The sequence below is a fragment of the Leuciscus leuciscus genome (genome assembly GCF_965113295.1).
Source record: "Leuciscus leuciscus genome assembly, chromosome: 12".
Classification (NCBI taxonomy): Eukaryota; Metazoa; Chordata; class Actinopteri; order Cypriniformes; family Leuciscidae; genus Leuciscus; species Leuciscus leuciscus.
The window spans coordinates 16,821,666-16,849,544 of record NC_138736.1 but is presented as its reverse complement, the minus strand read 5'-3'; the positions used below and the strand labels follow the sequence as shown (position 1 = coordinate 16,849,544).

Genomic DNA, 27,879 nt, shown 5'->3' with positions numbered 1-27,879 from the left:
TAATTGTGCTTTATAAATAAAGTGATTGATTGACTGATTAATTGTACAACATCACTAGTATTTATGAACAACAGTAGAACTGATATCTTTCTGACATCATTTTTAAATGTTATTCAAAGTACATTATGAAAAATACATATACATATACCTGCAAACTGTTAGCTAGATTATTGAAATATAATTAAATAATTGTTTGTATTTAAAAAAAACAAAAAAAAACCATCTATTGTGTGGTGAGTTAGCTAACGTGATTTTTTGTGCTTTAGAACTTCCGTTAAAGGAACACAGTGGGCATCGATGCTCTCTGGTTTTCTTGGTGCACTGTTGGACTTTTTAGGGAGCGAACGTTTCAGTGCACTGGTAGGATTTCGTGGTTGAGGCAGCCCTTTAAATGGCAGAGTCCCTGATCAGTTCCCTACTACTGAACTAGGGAGCTGATTGAAACACCCTAAGTTTTGCATCCTTGGTGTATACTGTGTAGTAAGAAGTACTCTTTTTCATTGACACACCTGGCACAGAAGCCTGTTGTACAAGAGGTGAGGCTGATGATGAGGCAGTGGCTGGAGGGGGAGGAGCATGTGATGCCGGAGGAGGGGCATTAGCTGCAGAGGGAGGGGCATGTGTTGCAGGAGGAGGGGCATTGGCTGGAGAGGGAGGGGCATGTGTTGGAGGAGGAGGGACCTGAGCAGGTGGGGGAGTAGACACTGAAGAAGGTGGATGGGGATGTGCAGGAGGGAGAGGAGAGTGGACATGAGGAGGTATGGTGACATGTGCAATGGTAGGGCCCGGGACAGGAGGCTCCATCCTCTCATGAGCTTTGTTGATGATGACAATGAAGACAGCATGATTGGCAGAGGCAGGGTTGTGGACAAAAAACAAAACAAAAAACAGGAAAATTAACAAAAGGATTATTTGGGAGGACATTTATGAAATGCACTCAAATAAAAAAAATTTAAAAAAAATAATAAAAAGACAATAAACATGAAAATATTTAAAGGCAACTCGCTACTTTAATAGATAGAGCCATCTTGCAATATCAGTGCATATGAAATAACCCAGTTTAACTGATATCATATTTTATTGTGATATAATAATTTATTATAATCGTAATTTATTATAATTTAGTTTTCCAGAATAAACTTAATTATTTTTACTTTAAATACTTATTTGATTTAACAATAACTGATTTATTATTTTTTAAATATTTTAAAAATAGCTTTAGCTGTTAATTTTTATCAAAAACAGTAAACACACATATTCAAATATTTTTTTTTACAATTTAAAAGAACTGTCTTCAGACAAAAAAAGTTGTGAAAACAGTTTGTGTAAACCGTGATAATTTTTTTTTCAGGATTCTTTGATGAATAGAAAGTTTAAAAGACAGCATTTATATGAAATAGAAATCGTTTGTAACAATGAAACAGTTTTACTGTCACTTTTGATCAATTGAATGCCTCCTTGCTGAATAAAAGTAGCCTAATAATTTCTTGCAAAAAATAAATAAATAAATAAACCTTAAATAGCATATAAAACCAATGGCAAGAAGAATTTTAAGCTATTTGAAACTAAATCAGAATTGTTGGTTTCGGTTAAAAATTTCGCTGCATTAAGTCAAGCCAAGTCAAGTTTATTTGTATAGCGCTTTTCACAATACAGATTGTATCAAAGCAGCTTCACAGTATTAAATAAAAATAATACAACAAAGTTTGTTTCAAGAGGAATTTATTGATTGATAAAATTAAATTAAATATCCCCAAAATATCCCCAACTGAGCAAGCCAAAGGCAACAGTGGCAAGGAACCGAAAAACTCCATCAAGTGACCTAATGGTGTCCTAAAACTCCATCAGGTGACCTAATGGTGAAAAAAAAAACCTTGGGAGAACCCAGGCTCAGTCGGGGGCCAGTTCTCCTCTGGCATTTATGAGCTAGAGGACGGATTGTAGTTTGAACTGTAGGATTATATGAATGCCTGGCTGAAGAAATGCGACTTTAATCTAGTTTTAAACTGGGAGAGCGAGTCTGAGCAACGAACAGTATCAGGAAGACTATTCCAGAGTTTTGGAGCCAAATGTGAAAATGCTCTTCCTCCTTTGGTGGTTCTGGATATCCTAGGTATGACCAAAAGCCTTGAATTTAGTGATCTTAAAGAGCGCGATGGATTATAGGGCGATAGCATTACTAATAATACGTACGATGACACACACAACAAGGTAGTTTGTGCCACTGTATTGTAGTGTACTGCTACAGTATTTACTGACAACCACACTCTATACTATATAGCGTTTTTTAACATTTAATCTACAGTTTTTTTCTTATTTGTGTATTCTTATTATGGGATAAATTGCTTGCTATGCAATAACAGCATTACCAGCCATTGCTTGTGTGACTTGTGGAGGTGGAGGGGGCGGGGCTGGTTGATGTGAAACCACTCCCACTGCTTCAACATTCAGACAGAAATGAGTGAAAAAAAGAAAGACAGAAGTATGCCATCAGACATGAAGGTGAGAAATATAAAAATATGAAAATAGAAGCAAAAAAACTAAATTAATCTACAATTTACTGAAAGACTGAAATGTTTATTTTCTAAGTCCACCTGGTGACTGAACATACTAACTAGTGTGCTGCAGTACAAATGCAAATATAATTCTGAAAATTCTGTTTTTGAATATTGAATAATTGAATAACATAAAAAGTGATAAAGATCCATTAAAATGTAATTTACGTAGTCTATTAACAAACTTATTAAAAGAACTTTGATGCAAATGCAATTACTCTCAGAATATAAAGATTATATTTGCATTTGACTGATATTAAGTATCCCATATGTCCTAAATATAATTTACCAGCCACAGTCTGTGGAAGCTGGGAAAGAATAGGAGAAGGAGCAGGAGGCTGAGGTACCACTCCTGTTCCTGCTTCATTGGTTGATAAGTTGTGCAAATCAAAAGAGAAAGCAAATCAAAATGTCAATAAACCAACAACTAGTGACTAATAAAACCATAATTATCACTGTATGACTGAGAGGATTACTGCTAGGAGTAGACCGCCATGCAGGTGCAAGAGACTTACATTTCTAAAACTAAATATACAACAACAACAACAAATATTCATCTCTCAATATTGCTCACATGCCAATGATTATCCCTTCAAAGGTTGCTGACCCTCTGCTATAAACATACCAGAATTTACCCTGTTTTTTTAGCACTTACAATTCTGTCAGAAGATGTTACTAACTTTAAAGTTCTGACATAAATTGCCTTCTGCTTTTATCTCAACAAATTTCAACTAGGGCAAGTAGACTTTTGTATGGATACCTGTTTACCCTACATAATTAATATATAAAAAGGTAATTGCAGCTTTTATCTCAGAATTCGGACATTATTTCTCGCAATTTCTATCATTTTTGTGTTAAAAATCACAATTCAGACTTTTTTTTCTCAGAATCATGCAATTTGGACTTTCTCTCAATTCTGAGATTGTATCTTGCAATTTTGAGTTAACAACACGCAGTTCTTTATTTCTTTTTCTTATCTCTTTTTTTCTCAGAGTTGCACGTTTATACCTCGCAATTTGGACTTTCTTTCTCACAATTGCAAGTTTTAACACCATTCTGACCTAATTTCTTTTTTAGAAAGTTTTTATCAAAAATTTTGGAGTATCTCACATTATATCTCACAATTCAGACTTGTTTTTCTCAGTTGACATCTCATTTTCTGGGAGGAAAAAAGTACTGAATGCAAGACGCAAACTCACAATTGCCAGAAAATAAAGTCAGAATTGTAAGATAAAGTCACAATTACCCATCCAACAGAGTTTTTTTTTACTCTGTGACGAAAAAACATTCCATACTTTTGATATACACTGTGGCAGATTTGGACATGATTCCAGACATGGACGGAGTACATAGACTACACAAAGCATACATTTATAATGATACATGTACAGCACTATTAATTGCACAACCAAGGCTGAAGCATCTGTTCACTATACCCAATAAACGGCAGAAGCTAGCAAAATGACAGGTAACGCTCACAGACCAGAGCTAACAGGATTAGTCAAACAGAGTAGATGATAAAGCTGTAATAAAGAAGACTGAGACGTAGCTAAACACACAGAAGCTAGTGCTTACAGACCTTCATAAGGCTCAGTAATGCCCTCGCCATCTTCAAGGAAAAAGGGTGGGGGGAAAAGCAATCCATGTTGTGTTATGTAAAGGACAATAATGTTATTTTATCCAAATTGTAGTTACACAATATTCTTTATCTGACTTGTGGTCAAGATGTTTGTTTATGCATAAGCCTTTTTTTTGTGTGTGTGTGTGTGTGATACATAACTGATACATTTGTGCAGTAAAAGGCTAGTTATTTACTTAGCTTATTTGTTGAATTTTTGTCAGTTACCCAATGTAAAGGTTATTCTTATCATCTGGTGACCCTAACCTGACTAATTATAAAGGCTTTCTACCCATGAGCCATCTTGCAATTTGGAAGAAGCCTGGTTTATCTACTCACTTCTGTCCATAGAGCCCTTTGGTGGAACTTGCGGTAGCTGCCGACCTCTTCGACTCGATACTGGCGTGCTGGTGGGACTTGTTTGGACCGATCCAGTGCGGGGATTTGCCCTGCGGGACAGATGGTGTGTCAGTAATGAACATAAAGCATTACATCTGAAGAAGTGTTTGTCGTCGAGTCATAAACCTCCCCAAGACAGGGCAGACTGTTTGACTACAGACACAAGCTGGTGAGAGAATACTAATAAAAACAAACCTACTAACTCATCGCTTACTAATGATGCAATAGTGTCAGAAAACACACTCCACTTGATTGCTATAAAAAGGGACTATGAACTATTAAACAAAATAAGTCAATATTTGGCACGGTTTTCTCAAGGGTTAGTAAAAAACTAAAAGGAAGTAAAAACATTTGGTGAAATAAACGTTCTGTAGATAAGGTACATCAACATGAGCTGGTACAGCAATCCACATAATATTGTAGGTGAATCTCATGAAAACTTTCAAGTCATATTTCACCCCAATATCAAAAGAAATACATGATAAATTATATTTTTCATTTCATCAACAAGGCCTATTTAACATATCAAGAAATATTTGCATTTTACATAATTTTAATGAAAATGAAGCACATTCTTCTCTCCCGTTACTATAACATCTCACTATAAAACTTCTTATTTACATTACTGTAATGGAAACAAATAATTATATATTATATTATATTTAAATTGTAAAGTTTTAGTAGTGTTTGTTGCATTGCTTTTCATTTATGCTGATTTGCTGAGTTATGTTGATGTATTTTTCAATTGTGGGAAAGTACTTTTTACAAACCACCATTTAAACTGTTACAGAACTTATTTATTTTTGCACAAAATATATATATTATGTTAGCTTGTTTCCGTTACGGTATAAAACAATTTAGATGATAATTGCAACTTTTATATCTCACAATGCAGACTTTTTTTTCTCAGAAATGTGAGTTATATTGTCAGAATTGAGAGATAATTGTAAGTTGTAAACTCGCAATTGCTAGAAATAAAGTCAGAATTGTGAGATATAAAATCGCTTTTCAGATTTTTCTTGCAACTTTTTTGACTTCTCAGAATTGTGGAAAAAAGGCAACTTTTTCTCAGAATTGCAAGTTTATGATCTCGCAATTCTGGCTTTACAAAGTCAGAATTGTGAGATAAAAAGTCACAATTACCTTTTTTTTATTTTTATCTTAGAATTACCTAAATAAACCATCTGGACACATATTGTGAAAATCACAATAAAAAAAATCTTGTTGAATCTAAAACAGACTTAATTTTCTTTTTATAAAATATTTTTTCTTATATTTCTCTTCTTATTTTGGGGTAAAATATGACCCAACAAGTTCTTGACACATGTTCTTTGTGTAAAACTACAGAAAAATAACCATTAAACAAATTTCACATAATATAACCATATAAGAGCATGCATTTAGTAAATATGTCACAGTCATGTGCATTTTAGCCACGTAAACAAATATATACGTTTAAAATGCACATCAACTCCACAGTAAACACAATGATCTTTAAAGCACCTTTTGAGCTCAATGTCGCATTTGCTTTCCAATGATCGTACATGTGTCTCACATCTCAAAGTAAATTTGTGGCACATTCAAGAGCTACTGCGTCTCTTGCATCAGTGAAAGTTCATGCGTAAATCTGAACATTTATGTAATTTCCTTGTGACTTATGATGTGCCGAGCAAATCGTAAGTCAAAAGGTTTTATGGTGTCTCAAAAGGTGGGATGGAATCAGCATCAGGAGAGGTGCTTGTGGCTGCTAAAGCTGCAAGGAAAGTGAAAAGGCCTAAATGCATGAGCACACGGCACTCATAACAGCCCATAACTCAAAGCATAAACTGTTAAACCACAAATAAATAATGTTAGTAAACACAAAAAAATTATAATAATTAAAACAAATAAGAAAGTAAACCATACGATGCCAGGTACAACCCATTATATCTCAAGAGGATATAACAGGTGTGTCTATAATTAAAATGAAAAGAAGTTAGTAGCAACCATCATCACTACTCTCTACTCTATAAATGAAAAACAGCATCGTTACAACAGGGTTAAAATAAGAGGAAGTGGAGAGAGGCATTCCAGGTGACAGGAAGCAGAAGGCATGGTTTCGTTTAGGGCTTTAGTGCTTGTTGTGATGGGTCTGGGTCACCTCGTTAAGGCAGGAGAGGGAGGAGCGGATCTCCCTGACGGTAAGGACGGCATGGATCTCATGTAGCCGGAGTCGGGCCGCTCAGATGAGCGGGAGCGGGTGTAGACCGGTCGCTCCATCATGGGCCGCTGGTCAGCTGACCTGGACCTGTAATGGTCATGTCTGTCCACCATGCTGCGGCTATACCTGCAGAATGTTAGTCAAAAAGCCACGCTCAGCTGAGCCCCACTGCATCATGGGATCACAGGGCATCAAATGCTCTATAATCGCAGCTTGTTAGGTTGTTCCTGTGAAATGATGCTGGTTGGCTAATAATTGGCAAAAAACAACCAAACAAAAAGTTTCAATATTGGCTGCTCAGGGTCATCAGCATAAACAGAAACTCAGAGAAATACCAAAAAATAAGTGTTAACCAAAGCAAGTCAACAAACTGACATGTGCAGGTAGACAAAAGTTAAAGAAACAAACAAATAAACGTTTCTGGAAGCTGCTGCAAAGAAAACAAGTGAAAACATTTCATACTGACACAACAATAAGCCCCATGATTAGTCTACTCTATTCGTCTATACTGTACTCTATACTTCTACAAATTCTACTGTATTACCTCAGATCTTCCTCAAAGTACTCATTGTTAGCTGGGAACCCTGGAATATGATCCTCTCTATAGAGGTGCATAAGAGAAGAACATGAAATGGTCATTTAGCTGCTCTCACAGCTGTCAGGAATTGCTAAATAGCCTTATCACACATTATACCCTTGTGAAAAAGAAGTGCACTTAATTGTATTGAATGAGCTCTTGTAGTGTACTTCAAATCTTAAAAGTATATTTGTTTGCTAAACTGTACTTGCAAATAATATAATAATCAATGAAAGTACACTTAAGTGTCCTTAAAGAGAGTACACTTTCACGACTGATTCTAAACACACTTAAGGAGACTCAAGTAAAAGTGCATTTCAAAATAATGTCAAAATAATATAATTATGTTTCAATAACCTTTTGTTGTGCTTTATAGAAGTACACTTAGTGTACTTAATTGGTTTAAAATTTCAAGTCAGCCAATTGCATTTAATATAAATCTAAACAAATACATTTTCATTTAATTGCAATTAACATGCAATTAAGGGACGTAACACATTACATTCAGTTCATACTTAAGTACTCTTTTTAAAAGTATGCTAAAGTGTTCTTCTTTTTCATAAGAGTTTATAGATAATGTAATGCATAGTATACTGTTCAAAGTAAGAATCGGTTACTACTTCAAAACAAACAAACTAAAACTAAATTAACTTCATTACGTTTTTAAAACTAGGTACCATACTAATATAAAATATTTATTTAGTTGTGCTACTGTTATATCTTCTAATCATTTAAAAAGCAACATGTGCTTTGTTTTTCACTGTGCTAAAGCTTCCATTTACCAGAATATTAGTGAACATTTAAAAATGCTGTAAAAACGTAAAAGTAACAGGATAACTAAAACATCTAAATTGAACTAAGGTCTGCACTGAAAACATCTACTGAAACTATTTCACTCAATGTAATAATACCTTTCTGTATCTGTAGATGGCTCAATTTCTATCCTGGGGCATGTCCTACTGAATAAACCAACCTCAGTGTGTTAGTACATGTACTTAGTACATGATATTGCGTTTTTATTTGTTTGAAAATGTATAAAAGGTCAGTGTTTGAGAAGATGAATAAAATAAACAGGAGTCTCAAATCCATAACTGGGATCAAGACACAAAGTCTCAGTGGGAACATAAATTGGGCATCTGTTCCTAGCAGTTAATAACTGATGAGTAAAAAGAAAGAGAGTTTGTGATGTATTGTGGGTGTTTATCTCTACAGAAATCTTACCTGTAGTCCCCACTGGTTCCATTCATGACATGATTGGGCCATGGAGTAGATACATGATTGGGCCCATTGTAATATCTTTAAATGGAGGATGAGGAACGATAAGATTGAAATGAAGAAAGGAAAGTATGATTAGAATGAGCAACAGTTGAATTCGGGCAAGGGGTGAGAGTTATGTCTCTATAGTAAAATAGTCCACTTGAATACTATTATGGATGCATAAACATAATGCATGTCTCAACTTAAGTATCTGGGTTTTACCTCTCAGGTGAATCAAAAGAGTCACTGTAGGTAGACATTTGTCTATCTCTCCTCATCCTCCTGAACACAAAATAACACATAATCAGATCCTATGTGCCAAAAATAATTCTACTTGACAAAAAGAACTCCAATGCAGCCATAAAGTGCTATAGATTCACATTTGCTCACGATAACAGATCGCACGTTAGTTGCTAAGGGGTTGCTAAGGGGTTCTGTGTGTCTTTTTAGTATGTTGCTTTTGGCCTTGCTATAGGTCAAAATCAAAAGAGCCCATCCCCAGGTCTATTAAGTGATTTTATAGCAGTTTTATCATCTCCTAGGCAGTGCTGGCTAGATTACTTACAAATTGTAGTCCGCTACAGATTGCAAATTGCATGATGAAAATACATTTTAGATAATGTACTCTGACTACTTTTTGGATTACTTTTAGATTACTTTTGACCTAACTCATTCATCATATTGATTTGAATAGGACAATCTTATTGATTCCATGCTGATATACAAATACAAATAGAAAGAAAATACATTCCACAATATGAATAGCATTAAACATTACGTCAGGGTTTCCCGAACTGTGGTTTGTGAAGGAACTGCAGGGGGTTAGTGAGTTTATGAAAAGCTAGTAATAAATGTAAAAAAATGTAAAGTGAAAATAAATAAAAACAAATCAACACATACTAAAATGTTTAAATATTTAAGTTTTTTACCCGTATGTCGTGATCATAAATCGACATCAGAGAACCGTGAATATGCGTGTTGTTAAATTATTGACTTAATTATTAAATATATCAAAAGAGGTGCAGCTAACTAAAAAGCATGTAAATATGAAATTACATGAATTTGTGAATTTTAATGTGTTTGAAAGAAAAAAGCCTTTCAAAGACAGTAATAAATGGTTAAATGACTCTTAAATGATAGTTTGAATAATAATTAAAATGTGTTCATCAAAAGTTGATTAGATAGGCAAACAATCCTTAAAAGTTGATTTCTGTAAATTCAGTGGTCAAGTGCTGGTGCCTCTCAATTTTCCATTTTATTTTAGCCATTTGACTAGTGGCTGGTGTGAATTTCCACAAATCAAGAAGACTTTACAAACATTTATAAGTGATACACTTTTTACAAAGGAAGATTTGGGGAGAATCAAGGAATATGTAATCATGTAAACAATCAAAGTGTAACTGTGGTCTGATTATGAGAAGTTTAAAACATAATAGTCCCATTACAAGTACTTAATTTTTGGAATCTCATTACATTATCCAGATTACATGTAATCCGTTACTATCCAGCACTGCTCCCAGCAATGGTACAGTATGCCTCTTGTCAACAAGCCACATGGTTTGAGTAACTTACATTTCAAAATTGTATTCTTACTATCACTTAATTGTAAATATTAATATCATATTTTGATTTCCAGGGAATGCCTGAACTGATTAAATAAATACCTCAAATTAAATGTAAGTTGCTTTAGATAAAAGCATCTGCCATGTTTATGGTTACATCATGGAATACTGGTTGGTATTGGTTCCCAGTTATGTAAAGAACAACTTTTTTTCTCAGTGAGAAGAACATTTTAATAATCTAAAGAACCATTTTCTACTATAAATACTTTTTGTGGAGTGGAAAGATTCTATGGATGTTAAAGAATCTTCATGGAACCATATATGACAATAAAGTACCTTTATTTTCAAGAGTGAAGAGATACGCAAGTATATTAAGGTGTGGTCACATTTACTGTTGTAAGGTGAATTTTTACAGGCAAAAAATCAAGTCATTTCAATAGGAATCCACATGACTGAATTTCACGTGAGGGTAAATTCCCACACAGATTCCGCAATGGGTTAAAGTTGGTCATGTGAACTCTCTGCGTTGAACAACAGAAAGATGCTTGGTTTGAAAGTGACTTCTATGTGAACTGTTTCACACATCGCTATTGACAAATAAACCTTTTTTTTTTTTGCCCTCGAAATTTTGCTAATGTGAATGCCGCAAAAATTATATGTGAATCTTATCACACCTTAGGGCTTCCGGACACCAAAGCTGGCAAGGTCTACTCCATAATATCTGAGTCTCCACTACACATCCTGAATAGATTCAATCCTATATTTCTGAGGGGTAAATAATATATTTATATATAACATGGTGAACATTCACTGTAGCTTGCAGTTTTTTGACTGCCAGTTCTGTCATAGAGTGACGCTAGTTGGCTTGGGACCGAAAAAGCTAGTGCTCAGTCATCAAAACAACACAAGCCATCCAGTGAGCAGCGCTGAAGATGCAATTCATTACGCCACAGTGGGAATGGTGGAGTGGGAGCTACTAAAGAGACATACATACACATTTCACAAATTTCCTTTGGGAAATATTGTTCTAAGATTACAGGCGTACTTAGTAGCGTAGTCGGCAAAGTCACAATCTGTACGCTATCATCTATGTTTATCCTCCTGAGAGGAGCCATAATGATGACGGCACAAAGCTTTCTCAATGGGCAGAGGACTGACGCTACAGCGACACTTTAAATTTGCCACTGTTTTCCAAACATTTACCACATTTCTGTAAGAAAATGGCCCATTTGACGTTATTGTCTCCTTTTCCACCCATTGGAAAGTTTCCTTCGTAAATCTGGAGACATAAACATGAAACATTTTGAAAGGCGCAACTAGCTATTCTAGCCCAAACTACTACCCACGGCACTAATATGAAACATCATTAGAACGAGAGTGAACCGCTGTGGTTTACTACCTGTCCACGCTATTGTACCCTTCTGAGTATGCACGGGCCATCCTAGTGGAGCGCAGTAACCTGACCGCGTCTTCCCGATAGAGGGGGCACATACTATGAGTCAGAACAGAAAGTGAAAGTGCAGTAGTTAGAGACGGGTGGGACAAGTAGGGATTATCTGGGAGGTAAGAGGGTGGGACATCTTTTTTTGGCACCTCCACTCTGAAAGAAGGAACAGGTGAAGATCACCCAAAGCACAAAAGCACAAATCAAGTAACCTCAAGTCAAGAGAACTACCTAAGCTATCGAAACAATTATTTAGGTTGCAGCAAACACCAGCAGCAAAGATTTGCTAAACCCGCAGAAGTGAAAATGTAGTGCTTTTCTGGTGGAGAATCTATCAAATGGAGTATACTTTGAAAGGCTGTGCGTTCGAAAGTATGCATACGCTAAGCGCTTACGTCAAAACTGAAGTATTCTTTAGGCTTTCCATCACACTATTATGGCCATGGAAGGTAGGCTGTAAACTGAATCACTTAATAGAGATGTTTGTTAAAAAATGTTTTTACTATTCATGGGAGTAGTAATGATGATCAATTGATGGAAATGTCCATAGGGTGTCTGGACCTCTGTGGTGCAGATATGCCGTACAATTATAGTGAAAATGTTTGTTTGCTGCATCCTCCATATTATAGTACTCAGAACTGCCCCGAAAGAACAGAACTATAATGTGCAAATCGCTTTCAGCACAGAATATTGTTGCCTGACTTGTGAAAAATGATTCGGGCACAATTCATTCATAGTGAATCCCCAAAGGTTTTAATACAGGATTTGACCAGAGAATATGACACTATTGTTCAAAAGTTTGGGGTCAATAAATGTATACCTTTATGCAGCAAGAATGCATTACATTTATATAAAAAAAAGTGAGAGTAAATATTGTTATAAAATATTTATTTTTCAAATAAATGCTGTTGTTGTAACGTTTCTACTCAAATATTTCTGAGAAAAAAAGACACGCTTTCCACAGAAATATTAAGCACAACTGTTTTCAACATTGATAATAATAAGAAATGTTTCTTGAGCATATTAGAATGATTTCTGAAAGATAATATGACACTGAAGAATGGAGTAATGTCCTGCTGAAAATTCAGCTTTGCCATCACAGGAATAAATTAAAATTTTCAACATATTCAAAAAGAAAAATAGTTCTCTTAAATGGTAATAGTATTTCACAAAATCACTGCTTTTATTGTATTTCCAATCAAATAAACGCAGCCTTGGTTAGCATTAGACACTTTTTAAAAAACATTAAGAAATCTTACTGACCCCAAACTGTTGAACAGTAGTGTATTTCGTCCCTCAGTTTGAACACAAAACAAACAAAAATCACATTTACAGTAATACGTTTACAATGGTAAATAAACAGACATGACATATTTTTCAAGTATACAGCATAAGTGTTAAACCATATAATATTACAAATAAGTGTTAACATGAGATTTTGCCATGTCATGATCATGTGAAGCCAGCAAATTTTTAACTTTTCTGTAAGTAATTATGTTTATCTATGTAGGTCTTTCCTTGTATTGAAACCTGAACATTCCTTTAAGGTAGTAAGAATGTGACAGTATTAGTAAAAGAGAGGTGCAGAATGTTTTCTCATGTAAAACATGACTCTGTCATCCGAAGATGAGATCTATAATGCATGAGTGAATTAATTGCATACTTATTATGATTTAATGACTTGATTAAAGTGAAAGAACAGCCTCATGTTTCTTATACAGTGCCATGTGTGGGCAAGCTGTCACCTGTCAATCAGCTAGCAGCAGGGAGTAAGTGGGTGGGTGAAAGTGAGAGGAGTGCTGTGATTGGACAGAAGGGGGAGGTGAGCAGGGGCGCGTAATGGTGCTCTGGGGTAACAGAATACCTGGGGTCCTGGATAACGGGGTCGATGGTTGGCTGTCTGTGTCTGGTTCGAGGAGGGAGGGTAAGATACTGGCTGCAACCACAGGGAGCAAAGAACAGAAATATGGCTGAATGGAGCTATTGAATATGGAGCGATGGAAAGATAAAAGCGAGAGAGGCAGAGATTGACGGATAAAAAAAAAAGTGTGATGTCAAAGAGAAAGGAGAAGGAACAGATTTTTTTTTCCTGCCTTCTCAAAATGAACTAAACCTTCCTACGGTTCTCTCTGTGCTGCTGGCACATCATATTTGTCACACTGAATTTCCATAATCACGTTAACTGAAAAGATGAAGGTATAAGGCAACATTCCCATTTGTGTTCCCTCTATCAGAAAAAAAGCAATCTAAGACACAAAGAACTTTTAAGGGCACAATAAACACAAGCGCTCTCTAGCGTGTTATGTGAGACATACCTGTCTGGTGAGTATCTGTCTTCAGACAGGTGTTTTCGGGGGCCATAAAGCGAGGGTGCTCCTCTCACACCATGGTCTAAACTTCGACTGAAGGAGGGGAGAGAAAAGGAGAGCCCTGCTTTCACAATGAGCACCAGGAACAGAAGTGCCATATTTAATGCGTTATTTTACTATTCTGTATTTATTTAACCTTTAGACAAAATATTGTTCTTAAAAAAAAAAAAGGCTCATATTATATGATATAGGACAATATATTTATTCAGATAAATGTATAAAATGAATGATACATTTATTAAGATGAATAAAAATATGTAATTTGGTGCAGTTGCTAATATTAATATGCCCAAAATGAAAGGTGAAATTCTTGTAATGTAAAATAATAGGATCTTTATAACAGTGCAGACGACTACGTACATAAATTGCATATAAATATCAGTTGTTATTCTATAACTCCATACTAAAAGGCCTTTTACTTTTTAAAAAAGTATAAAGTATCTATAGCACATTGAACCCATATTTCCAAAGATTCCTCATGATATGACCCTTTACACATAAATCACTCATTTGTGTTTTTCTGTTGTAGATTACCTTTGTGGGGGAGGAACGCTGGGTGAGCGTGAACGTGTGCGGATCATGTCTGATCGTGAACAGTGATTGGATGACATCACCTGCTCAGGTACAGACAGAGTGGAGCTCTGGAAATCCCTGCCATTGTGCCGGTAATCTGAGGCAAACACAGCGCAACAGACATTTAACAACTCAACTCAACATTCAGTGAAATAAAGGAGCATTCTAATTAGTATTATCTAATACAATGGCATTCAGATATTTTTGGGTGTCCAAATATTATTTGGGGGGAACTGTATTTTGTCTACTACACAATGACACTTTATGAACATGAAGTGAACACAACCGTTAAGAGTCCTGTCACAACGTCAGAGTGAAATGACGGTGAGGATTTTCTTTGTGCTGAGTTGGGAGAGACTAAAGTTCAAAGTAATCTTCTCTCTGACAATATCCTTTAATTTGATTTGTTGATTAGCATGTGTGAACACACACAAAGGCTTGGGTAGCCCACGTGCAATCAGACATCAAAAAGATAATTCCAGAGACAACAGAAATCCCTCTGGAGTGTCATTTATTTAGATCAGATCAGGTCGTGTGTTTAAACGGTCAGTAAGATTTAAAAATAATAATAATAATACTTTTGTTCAGCAAGAATGCTTTAAATTGATCAAAAGTGACAGTAAAGTCATATATAATGTCACAAAAATGTCTATTTAAGATAAAAAGATCCTTTTCATCAAAGAATTCATCAAATAACTGTTTTCAACATTGATAATATTAAGAAAAGTTTCTTGAGCAGAAAATTAAATATCAGAATGATTTCTGAAGGATCATGTGACACTGAAGAGTGCCGTTATGATGCTGAAAATTCAGCTTTGCCTTCACAGTAATAAATTACATTTTAAAATATATTCAAATAGAAAACAGTTATTTTAAATTGTAATAATATTTCACAATCTTACTGTGTTTACTCTATTTTAAATCAAATTTATGCAGCCTTGGTGAGCATAAGATACTTTTATAACGTTTACACTGTCAGTCTAAATCGGATTATTTGTGTATTCGATTGGAATCTGAACGAAATGATTGACTGTCAACACTGTGTATCGCAACTGTTCAGGTCTGATTTGTGTGTGCTGTGGCTCTTTTTCATTTTCCACACATTTCCATCTGTGTTGGTTTCCATGGCAATGATGTTGCGTTGGTAAGACTACACCAAAAACAACATGGAGGGGGTTTGCAATGCTGTCTTAGAATAAGACAATGTGTATCTGACTGCAGCGCTGGACTAATGAAGCAGCGACAGAAACGGATGCTTTTATGAACAGCTTTATTCCATGCTGCCGTCTCTCCCGTAAAGTAGAAAAAGTAAATACACATCATCACTGGACAACACAGAGATGTCTCTATTATATTATTTTCTGCATGACCAACACACTGACAACAACACAATGCAATCTTGTTTCTGCAACGACGTCTGACGTGTTTCCGTTTTACGTGGAGTGAGAAAGAGACATATAAAAGAAAAGCTGTGAGAATTCCTATCAGAATGGTCAGACTGAAATGGATTTCCAGAAATTATATTTGAATAGGATTTCAAACCATATACGAATGTAGCTTGAAACGGATTTGTAAAGATCGGATTTCATGTGACTTTTAGCATTCACACTTGCTAAATATGATCTAATTCCAATTTTTGGACTGACAGTCTGAACAAGGCTTATACGTTTATAAATGAATTTGATATATAAAAGAGTACTGAATTTAATTGAAAAGTACTGAATAAAATGCTTTCAAAGACGCTCAAGTCTTCAGTTTTCTAAGTACAGTGTGGTACTAAAGCAGAGAAAGGTGACTTCGCTGTACCTGAGATAACACCAATCCCATCTTCACAGTCGTAATCAGAGAACTCACTGTCACTGATTCTCTGTGATCCTGAGAGAGAGAGAGAGAGAGAGAGAGAGAGAGAGAGAGAGAGAGAGAGAGAGAGAGAGAGAGAGAGAGAGAGAGAGAGAGAGATAGATAGAGAGAGAGAGAGACAGAGAGAGAGAGAGAGAAGGGTGGAGGAACAGATCACGAGGGACATAATGAAGAAAAGACCCTCTTAACGTGACCGTCCGTTGTAATCCACAGGACAGTTCACGTGAGGTTAAGTAATCTAGCTAGGGTCACAGCAGAGCAAACACACATATAAACTAGCATCATGTGATCAGAGATGCACCAATATTGAAATGATGATATTAACATATTTTAAAATAATTTTAAAAACCTTTAACATTTCTAATTAATTCTAAATGAATAATTTTTATAATTAGTTATTATGTTGTGAACTAAACATAACTTGTATTTTTAAAATAATTTTATAATAAAATTATTATTTCGTTTTTTTTGTATGTGGCTGATATGATGGCTGATATTATAAATATATACAGTTTTGCCTATCTTTTATTTTATTTTATTTTTTACAAAAATAGCTTTCAATAAAGAAAATCCTTCACTTTTACATTTTAATAAAATTTGTAGGCTTTCTAGGCATGAAAAAATGCTTTTTACTTCTGAAAGCTTTTAAGAGTGTATAGTTTGACCTAAAGAAAAGACCCGATATTTTTATATTGGATATTATTCAACCTAAAAAGACTGATCATTTAGAAAAGCTTATATTCGTCCATTTATATTTATAACTTCGAAAAGCATTAACTAACGAGTATTACATTTGTTACAGTATTTAGTAACATTTGTTAACATTCATTATTAGAAAAAAATGTTCGATATTAGTCCCTTTTAGCTGAAGTCCATTAAATAATATTAATAGATGCAACTTTTGATTTGAATAATATATTGAGAATGACCTGAGAATATTTGAAGTGAAAACCTTTTTCCATGCTAAGGCACAGCTTATGTGAAAGCAACCTGGACTAGTTTGTGAAAGTAAGTCACTATATTGATGATGTATAATTTGTATGTACAACAAAATGCATTTGTTTCTAATGAAATAACTTTAGGCAAGAGGCTCTTTGTATCTCTTACAATATATCCATGCCAGTTAAATTTAGTTTAAGCTGACGCTTTCTCATTTGTTACCTTTCTACATTGGAAAAACATCTGCAGCTCACGATGAAACTCACATTGATAACAGAAACATACTTTGGTTCAGACCCAAATAATATAAGAACCAAGTGTGAAGCAGAGTGATGTTTGCTATCATTTAGTTTTGAAATCAAAATAGTGAAACACAGCAAACATCAACCACAGAAAGGTTTGTGAGAGACTGGGAAAAGCATTAGCAATCCATACATAGATCTGCTCAGGAACAGCTATTAACTGGGCTGACTTTTTTTTTTTTTTAATGGTGAAGATCAGGCCTAAAAAGGGATATAAGCTTTAAAATGAGGATTGGTGGCATGTAGCAGCAGCGATGAGCATTAACTCCATGCAAGCTGTGTGGAATAGTGGGGGTTTCAGAAGAGTATGAGGCGGAATTGAGGGGAGATCACACTTTGGACAGTGTAAAGGATAGTAATCACATTGCTGGCCAATCACATGCTAACTGGAGCAAGCAGGTCAAAGTTACCTGAGTTGTATAAATACGGGCTCTTGACTGGAAATGTGTCAGTGGTGGATAGATATTAATATTTTTTTGAAGGAAACAAAACATGAAAACAAGAAACACATCAACAAAAACAAAAACAAACATACATAAAATGTTCTTTTGAACTTTCTACACATACAATTTTAAAGAATAATGCATCATAGTTTCCCCAGCAATAATAAGCAAATATATAAACATAGAAAACAGTTCTTTTAAATTGTAATAATATTTCATAATATTATTGTTTGATCAAATAAATACAGACTTGCTGAGCATAAGAGATCGCAAACTTTTGAACGGTAGTGTGTATTTTTTCACATGTCTATGTTATACAGTGCAATTCAAATTTTATTTGATGATTTAAACAACTGGTAAATGAAACAAAATGATATGATGAATGATTGACATAAAATTAATTCTGACAAGACTGTTCGATTTACACATCTGAAAGTGGCCCTGACTGGATTTAAATATGTGATTCAAAATCTTTTGCTGTTCACACTGTGCGGGCAAAATCAGATTGAGATCACATTCAATTGTACTGTGAAGACTTTAGTTGTGTAAATATGTGATTCAAAATCTTTTGCTGTTCACACTGTGCGGGCAAAATCAGATTGTGCGGGCAAAATCAGATTGAGATCACATTCAATTGTACTGTGAAGACTTTAGTTTACTATTATTAAAGGGTAACTAAACCCTAAACCAACTTTTTTAGTTAATGATCTGTAAGAATGGGGCTTTATTAGTGCTGTTAATTGATTCGAGTAACTTTTTTGACATTTGGGTATAAAGTGTTTTAATTCTACAATATATGGTGTAAAAACGTTCAGGTTGAACAGTGGCTACTGCAGTTGAATTTTCCTATTGGATGTTTGCGGTACTACGTGACGTAAGCGGTACTACGTGACGTAAGCAGGTTCCAGCTCACCACACCCTTGGTACGAGCTAGCGTAGATTTATCTGTATTTAGTACAGAGGTCAGGAGGGTACGTAGGTGTAGTGTTGCTGGTTGCAACAGCACTTCTGGACTGCATAGCTTTCCAGCAGACTTGGAAATTAGGCGCCCGTGGTTGCACACACTTGGCCTGGAAGACCGTGAGTTCCCGCCTAGCGCTCAAGTGTGCAACCTGCATTTTACGCGGGATTGCTTCTCCAACGCAGTAGAGGTGGAAATGGGCTTCTCCACATAGCTCGCGCTGAAAAGCGACGCAGTGCCAAACGCTGCTCCTCCTGCATGGACTCCACCACCGCAGCGGCGTCTTGATGTGAGTGATCATATATATTTTAATCACAATTTATGGTTAGGCTTAAAGGTATCGGAGGATGTTTTACTTCCTGGTGGGTAGTCTAAACTATTGGTCCTCCTAATTGTCAATCATTCTGGTGAATCAATCAAACTTTTCAAAAAGTGGAGAGGACGGGTCTTATCTAAAATTTGGAAAGATCCTCCGCTATACCTTTAAGTTAATCCTCTGGGGTCGACAAACGCGCCGGCGCATTTTGCTGGATCTTTTCACATAACGGCAAAATATGAATATGCCTACAGAGAGAGCGCGCTATTGACATCAACTCGATAAATCTCATCAGATGCATGTACTTTACATTGTCTTGCAACCCTGTGCGTCACTCTCCATTTTAGAGTCTGAAAGCAGGTCTCAGGTGCACGCCCCCCCACTCAGCCCTGCCCTCGGTTCGTCCCCTCTATCTCCGCTGGAGTCTGCCCAATTTTCTAGCATTCTTCAAATATTGCCAGTGGGTGGAGTCAGGCTCTGACCAGGGGTTTAGTTACCCTTTAAGCAGTTTTAATTGAGTATGTTTGTGTTTATTGTAACAGTAGATGTGTGTACATACTCTGTAACCTGCGCGTTGGGCTCTCTCCATGTAGGAGACGTCTCTGCATGTAGGGTGAGGGGTTAGGCAGCGGCATAGAGGACACGTCATGTGTTTGGAGCTTATACCAATGAGGCTGATCATCCAACAGCGCTGTCTCCAGCTCTATCAGAATCTACACACACAAACACGCAGGTATGAAATACAGAGCCATTTATGATGACTTATGATGTTTTGAGTTTAAACTGCACAATTGTGCAACATTTAAAGTCTAAACTTCGCCAAGAAAGTCACAAAATACTTTTTTAAAATTGATTTTAAACTAAAACTTCTATTCATGTCTGATATTGCTGCCACAACAGTTTTCTTGCATCATACCGAGTAAACAGTGTGAAATATTTTATTACTACGAACGTGGCATTATAGAGACATACAGTAGGAAGGTGTTCCTCTCTCACCTCTCCCAGGAACTCGCTTTCTTCCTCTCGGACTCTGGCCTGGTCCCATAGCGTGATCTCCAGCATACGTTCCCTGAACTCTCGCCTGTGCACTGGCGAGTACATGAACGTCTGGTTCCACTTGGGTTCCAGAGATTTCTTCACTGTTTTCGTTCTCCTCTTACTTTTATCGCTGAGAAGAACAGGTGAGCTCATATTTTACTGCTGCTAATATGACTTAAACTACATATATATATATATCGTTTTTTTCAGTAGTTGTCAGTCTGTGTTTGTGGAATATTTCGAAAATTCTGCTTTGTCATAAAATATATTTTAATTGAAAATAGTTCTATAAAATTTGTATAATATTTCACAATATCACTGTTTTAAAGTATTTTTGATCAAATAAATGCTGCCTTGGTGAGCATTACAGAATTCTTTCAAAAACATTAAAAAAACGCACCACCTGACCACAAACTTTTGAACAGCAGTGCAAGTATTGTTTACAAAGGTTATCATTGGAGATTATAATTAAAAATCCAAATTCAAAGTTCTTTTGAAGGACAAAAGCTGACTATATCTGAACTCTGAAGTGTAGGTACCTTCTGTCGGGGAGGAAGTAGATTTTGACGTAAGGATTCCTAGGCCGCCCGTCTTCTCGTGAAGGGAGGTCTTTGGCGCCCAGGATAGTGACAATGAGTTGATGTCCCACTTTATCGTACCATAGCTTGACCTGCAGGAAGACACAGGCTCTCTTAGGTGGTATGTAACAAAAGCTTACCCCAGAGGTTCCAGGGCAGCCCTGCAGAAGCGTCACATGCTTGGCAGAACTTTCCCAGAGCAGGTACAGCACCAGCACACACCAACTAAATCAAGCTAACTACCTCTCAAGATCAACTTTGATGATCAACTAAATTCACCACACACAAAAAAAACACACAAAAAAACAAAAACTAATTAAAACTATTTCTAAACACTGAATCACATAGTTTGATACCACAATGTTTCTGGGGGCTGACTTTTTGATGCACTCAATATTCCAGGTTGAATACAGCTTCATTATCACAGAATCTTTTTTTGACTTGCATCTCAGTTTGTAAAAACTTTTGTTTACAGTAAACATACTATATTGCACATACTTTGGGGAAAGACACCGTCTTAAATCTAAATTAAAAGCGATTAAAACCCTTTCCCTTTTGAGGGAATTTGGGCTGCGTTGAATGACGACACTTTGGAGAACTACTCCAGCGTGACAGCATCTGAAGCACCTGTGAAACTAGTCCAATCCTGATTGGCATTGCGCCGTGACGTAGCGTGTGACGGTGCACTACGGAAGCTACAAAGGTAAGCTGGCACACAATAGCATCAGCTTCTGTTCTTCAGCAAGTAATCTGTGTGTGAGAGACTGTCATGTAAAGTTCTATGTCCTATTTGGTGTTGTTTATCCTGACAAAAGAAAGAAATTATGGCGAGTAAGAAAGCTACAAAAAATGTGTACCTCCCTGACCCAGATACATCACGGGAGGGGACACACACAAGTTTTGTGTTCTCTGCCTGGGGGCAGAGCATGCATGGGCAGCTCTCGAGGGGGGGCTGCCTGTACTCACTGTGAGCACCTGCCGCTCAGGATGTTCCTCTCCCATCTCCAGGCTCACGTTCCTCGCGGTTCGGGACCTGCGTCTGCCAAGGCACTGCGGCATCTTAAAATCATGGTATTCGCAAATGGAGCTGGAAGAAGAGGTGGAGACAGCTTTGGCCCTTTCTCTTCCATCATCTGCAGGTTCCAGACCTCGCACTTGGGATACGTAAGCCTGCTCTGCGGCTTCTTCCACCCTGAGCAAGTGCTCGATGCTTGAGCCCTTCAGTTCTAAAGAACTGGAAGCTCTCAGCATTGAGGCAGGGGAGATTGAGGATTTGCCACCCTCTTCCCCCACTTATGTGGAACTGGTTGAGGTTGTGACTTGTGCGTGGTAGCTTGCTTTTCCATTTAGTTTCTACAGAACTTAGTTTGGCTAGCAGATAAACGCTTTCTGTTAAGCCAAGCACAACCTCAGGGCCGGGGCTTACCGTTCTTTCACAATCTCCATGTCGAGTTATTGAGATGGAAGAAGTCGTTCTCTTCCTGCTTATCGAGCCCATCAGCAAATGTGTATTCCAACATTATGGGCTCCATGGCATCATCGGTGGCAATGGAGAGGCATTTGTGGTTGAACCTCTTGCGCATCAAGGAGAGGGATAGAACATTCGTCCTTGATGCCCCACTGCCACCTTCTGGCCTCTTCGGCGATGCTGTAAGTTCAGTTGTTGAAAGGTTTCAGGGGGTGAAACGTCAATCTGCAATGTTTAAGAGGTTCATCCCTCACTGCTCTCAGTCCCGTGGGGATTAACAATTCCGTTGATCGTGAGTCAAATCAAGTCCCAGGACTGGTTTGTCACGATAGAGCTAAAGGATGCATACTTCCATATAGCCATCCTTCCTCAACATCGGAAGTTCCTGAGGTTCAGGGGCAAAGCATTCCAGTATAGTTTTCTTCCATTTGCCTAGCTCTATCCCCTCGCACCTTCACGAAGTACGTGGATGCAGCACTGGCTCCTCTGAGACTCCAGGGCATTTGTGTGCTCAATTATATAGACGACTGGTTGATTTAAGCCCAGTCCCGACAGATGGCGGTTTGACATCAAGATGTTGTTCTTGCCCTCATAAGGCGCTTGGGGCTGAGGCTCAATTACAAGAAGAGCGTGTTATCTCCCCTTCAGAAAATTACCTTTTTCTGGGTAGTTTGGGATTCCACTACGATGCGGGCACGTTTGTCTCCCACTCGTATCGAGTATATCATGATGACAGTAACCAGGATCAATCTTGGCCAAGCCATCACTGTAAAACATAAAAAAATTGCTGGGGCTCATGGCAGCTGGGTCCAATATAATATATTTTGGCCTGCTGTACATAAGACCCCTGAAGTGGTGGCTCAGAACCAAGGGGTTTTCCCAGAGATAGTGGAGTTAAACCCTCTGAGGAAAGGTCCTGCTGGATTTTTTAAACAAACAGGGTACGCTTTCTTTTGTCTCAGGGCCCTTTCACACCTACCTTGTTTGGTCCGGATTTTCTGACTTTTCAGTTTGGTCCGAATCAAAATTACAGGTGTGAAACCTCCCCTGGACCACGGTAAAGAGGTAGTCTCGGTCCGGATCAAACTGAACAAAGGTTTGGTTCATTTCTAGTGTGAAAGCATTTTCTGTATGGTTTGGACTTTCAGACCATTTACAGGAAGTTCCGGTGGTTCCCGCGTAGCCTAAACAACTGAAGAAGAATATTTATGTGCAGATCTGTCAGTCCTGCCCACAGCGTTTCTTCCAGCTGATTCGCGCGCACACACACACACACACATTTGTCCTGCGTCCTGCCGGCGACGATAAAATGTTTGCACAACGAGGACGTTCATTGGCGTATTTGAACTAGCCTCGAGTATAGTTGGTGCTGCAGGGAGTAATGCCATAATAATAAAAGTATAGTGGCAACGATATGCGTCTGTTCATTCATTCTTGTCAAAGTTACCCGCCAAAAACACGCTGACGTCAGACGCACGTCCGTTTACAAACCAATCAATGTCAAGATGCAGCCCATATAGATGATGACGACAGGACGCAAGTACGACATGTAAAGTTATTTAGTGCGTTATTTAAACTAACCAAATGTATACAATGTATCAAAACATGACCTTTGGTTCGGATCTTGGTGCGGACTTTCGGGTGTGAAAACGCCCTCAGTCTCTGGAAAAATTCTTTGCGAAACATTTCATAAAAATGAGCCGGAACTCACCGAACACTTGCCATACAGACATAAGAGATGCGTTTTGACATGCGAGTCGAGTGCTTTGGGTCTCCCAAGAAGGGCTCCCCAGTGCCTTAACCTCCTTTGATCAGGGCACACTCTATGAGGAGTGTTGCATCTTTGAAAGCTCTATTATCAGGGGTTTCCTTCCAAGAAGTCTGTGAACACATTTATGAGATTCTACAGTCTGCGTCCCTTTGCCACACCTCCTGAATGTTTGAGAGTGGCTTGCTTCAGCCTATCAGAAGCTCTGGCTGTTGTGTGCTGAGGTTGTTGTGTGCTGGCCATAGCCTCAGTGGTGCGCCATCACACGCTACGTCACGACGCGTATATATATATTATTATTTATATATTATTATAGTATAAATACTATAATAAAATATAAATAAAACTGCTGTTTTGAATGAACAGCCATGTTAAAGACTAACAATATACATGGTAACATGAGACTAGTGTGATAAACTGTCTTATAACGTTTCACAGACAAGGTTAGTAACAAACTCTTACGACAAGACCAGACACAGGTAAACCCAGTGAGTTTTACACAATGGTCTACATTCATGATGACAATTTGCATTACAAAAAAATTATTTTAGAAATGGTTTACACATATAAATTCACTCATGTTTTCACACTTGCCCAATACAGCTAATTCATGAAAGAATATCGGAAGGACACCTTTAATGTAACTGTGTTTTTTCTTTTACAAACTGAGGGGCAAGTTTTTGGAAGAATCTGCAATATGCCACATCAATAGATATTAAACTGTATTTAACCCAAAATATTAGAGGGGAACTACTAGTCTATGATTTCTGAAATATTGCATGTTAGGCTACATGTGAGAGGATTTGAACAGTTGTTTGTGTGCTAGTCTGGGTTGTGGAATATTCCATCCCTCATTGGCTGTCCAGGGGATGAGGGCGTGTCTACCACAAGTCTCGTCCAATCAGATGACTCAAATGTAGTCACAATTTGTCACATTTATTCTAAAACTGACAGACACTTTCAAAGCCCAGAAATCCAAATAAAATAAAATACCACACAAGAGACTAAGCAACGGAAATGTTAACATAAAACAAAACATTTTTTAAACTTTGTGTGATTATCTAATTTCAACCCAAACTATAATTTAAATGAAGCAGCTTTGAAAGTCTCAGTTGCATCTATCTGGGAATGAAATAAACTAAATATTCATTCTCATACATGCATACTATAGAGTAAATTATCCTAAAAACCAAGAAGGGCAAAAACTGGAAGGTTTTGAAACATGGTGGACAACAATATGAATAAATCATTAAATAATCAGATTCATCTCACCAAAAATTATATATTTCTCTTGAAATAAATGAATTAGCAGTTAAATAAATCTAAACTTAAATGTCCTTACTTGAATAAACAATTAAATCAAAAGTGACATTTATTCATTTATTTAGAAATAATTAAATCAGTGTTAATCAGTATAATGAGGTAAAAGGTGCTTATTTATTTATTTATTAAAGACAGTGTAGGCAATTTGTTTCAGAATTATATATTTTTTTTGTTATGCTGATTGAAAGTCTCCACATTCTGATAGCAATCACTATGTTAAGTGCTCTAAATGTATATATATCGTCTGTAGAAGGCATAGGACCACAAAATGTTCGTCCAATCATTGCATTCAGACCATTTATGCATTTCAATGACAACACTATCAACAACGAAATGAATCTGCCGCAGTCAGGTGGTACAGGTCAGTGCTCTTTAAGTTGTTTATGCTCATTATTACAGTATTGTAATGCTATGTGCGTTGAGATATGAGGCAGTTTAACACTGTTTCTCGTCTCGTGACGCTTTGAAGACTCTGCTGTGTGCGTTCATGTGTTTTGAAGGAAGTGTGGCTTTGGAGAGCACTCTGAAGGGAGGGTGGGATCTCATGCTTTCAAAGCCAACTTGCTATTGCTAGCCACTCCGGAAATTGCCTACCCTACCTTTAAATCGAAAAATGAAATGCTTCAATTTGTTTGTAATATTTCATATATCCAATTGTACAATTTATTCTGTAATGTAATTACCTTTTCGTTTTTTGCATAGAAAATTGGGATTTTGTCACGTTTAATAACACTAGGTTTATTTCCCGAATGACAAATGAAACATTTAATTATACAGTTTTGAGTACTTTGGTCCTCTATGAACACTTCTCAAGCATTGATAGTAGCTTAATTATCTCACTTCCAAGCATTTGCCCTTTCAGATCACTAGAGCTAAATGAAACACTATAATGCATCTTTAGAAAGAACTTACTATTCTAAAACATACTCCATTACTAATGCATGCAGCAAAGCAACAGAAAGTGCTCAATGCAGACTAGGGCCATCCAGGTAGCTTCCATTGCAAAAAAACAGCAGGGGGAGGCTCCAGTCCAAACAAATTGTACCATTTGATTCTTACACAGATGTATCGAGGTCTGTGTTTTTATTAGTTGACTGCATCAGGAATAGGGTTGGGTACTGTTTGAATTCTAATTCCCATTCTGCTTATCGATTCCGATTCTTATTAATTCCCAGTTTTGATTCCAATATGGTAATAATAAATAAATAAATAAACTTTAGATATCAAACATATTTATTCTGTTTCTATGTCTTTGCAAAACATTCTGAATACCATGAATGGTAACACTTTGTTTTAGGGTTCAGTTCTCACTTTGAACTAGTTGCCTATTAGCTTGCATATTACTAGGATATTGGCTGTTTATTAGTACTTATAAAGCACATAGTAATGCCTTATTCTGCATGACAAAAGTTATTCAGTCAAGATCAGTGGGAGATTTTCTTTTTCTTTCATTTCATTTCTTTCTTTGATTAACAGTATTGACAGACAGCAGCAGGTTTATTAGGCTGTCACTTTACGACTTTACGACTTAATACACAGATCCAATATACTTTTACACGTGTTTTCTTTCTAAACTGTTTGCGTTCACTTAAGACATAACTGACTGTGTTTGTTTAAGATGATGGGACATATTTTAACGATCTAAGCACATGGTCTAAAGCGCAGGGTGCAAGTTCACTTAGGGCGTGTCTGAATCCACTTTTGCTAGTTTAACGACGGGAAAAATGGTCTAAAAAGGGTTGTCCCTATTCTCTTAATGAGTAATGGGTGTGTTTTGGGATTTACGTGCGTTAAACCAATCAAAGTCTCATCTCCCATTCCCTTTAAATGCCAGTTGTGCTCGCGCTATGGCAGATTCGCTATTTACATGACGGAATTTGATAGTGGAAAGACCGAACGCGTCTCCAGAGCACAAACAGAGCTGCTCGTGCACAAGGTAAAAGTGCACAAGCAGACCATCTACGGAACAAGCCGGATTCCACCATATCTTTATGTACACAATAATAATATTTTACATTGTAATCCTTTTATTTTAAATATTTGCCATGTTTGTGTACTGCCGTGCGTCCCTGTGTGTTTAATAAGCAGAGTGGACGCGCGTTGTGGACCCGCCTATAGGCACACATTACTAACGCGCTCATTAAATAAAAAAATAAAAAGTCTATTTCTGTTGCTTCAAAATAGCAACGTGCCAACAATGCGCCAGAACACACCTCGTTTTCAGACCAGCACGCCCGTGGGCGCACAAATGGGCGCAAATGCATTTTGCTATTTAAACAACGTGGCGCAGGACGTGAAAATGATAACTGCATCGGACTGAAACTAGCAA

At 37.0% G+C, this 27,879-nt stretch overlaps 1 protein-coding gene across 1 annotated transcript in view; it reads right to left on the bottom strand.

Annotated features, from left to right (window-relative positions):
• Positions 1–27,879, bottom strand: part of rims2b (regulating synaptic membrane exocytosis 2b) — a 172,719-nt gene that overhangs the window by 43,183 nt on the left and 101,657 nt on the right. Inside the window, exons 15-31 of the mRNA XM_082186686.1 lie at positions 20,953–21,083; positions 20,372–20,543; positions 19,935–20,088; positions 18,066–18,092; positions 16,361–16,429; positions 14,516–14,651; positions 13,928–14,014; positions 13,477–13,548; positions 11,568–11,660; positions 8,829–8,888; positions 8,571–8,645; positions 6,713–6,898; positions 4,513–4,622; positions 4,135–4,164; positions 2,845–2,916; positions 2,370–2,438; positions 510–815 (exon numbers count right to left, since the gene is read on the bottom strand). Coding sequence (XP_082042812.1) covers positions 510–815; positions 2,370–2,438; positions 2,845–2,916; positions 4,135–4,164; positions 4,513–4,622; positions 6,713–6,898; positions 8,571–8,645; positions 8,829–8,888; positions 11,568–11,660; positions 13,477–13,548; positions 13,928–14,014; positions 14,516–14,651; positions 16,361–16,429; positions 18,066–18,092; positions 19,935–20,088; positions 20,372–20,543; positions 20,953–21,083 — 1,849 coding nt within the window. The remainder of the gene's footprint in view (positions 1–509; positions 816–2,369; positions 2,439–2,844; positions 2,917–4,134; positions 4,165–4,512; positions 4,623–6,712; positions 6,899–8,570; positions 8,646–8,828; positions 8,889–11,567; positions 11,661–13,476; positions 13,549–13,927; positions 14,015–14,515; positions 14,652–16,360; positions 16,430–18,065; positions 18,093–19,934; positions 20,089–20,371; positions 20,544–20,952; positions 21,084–27,879) is intronic.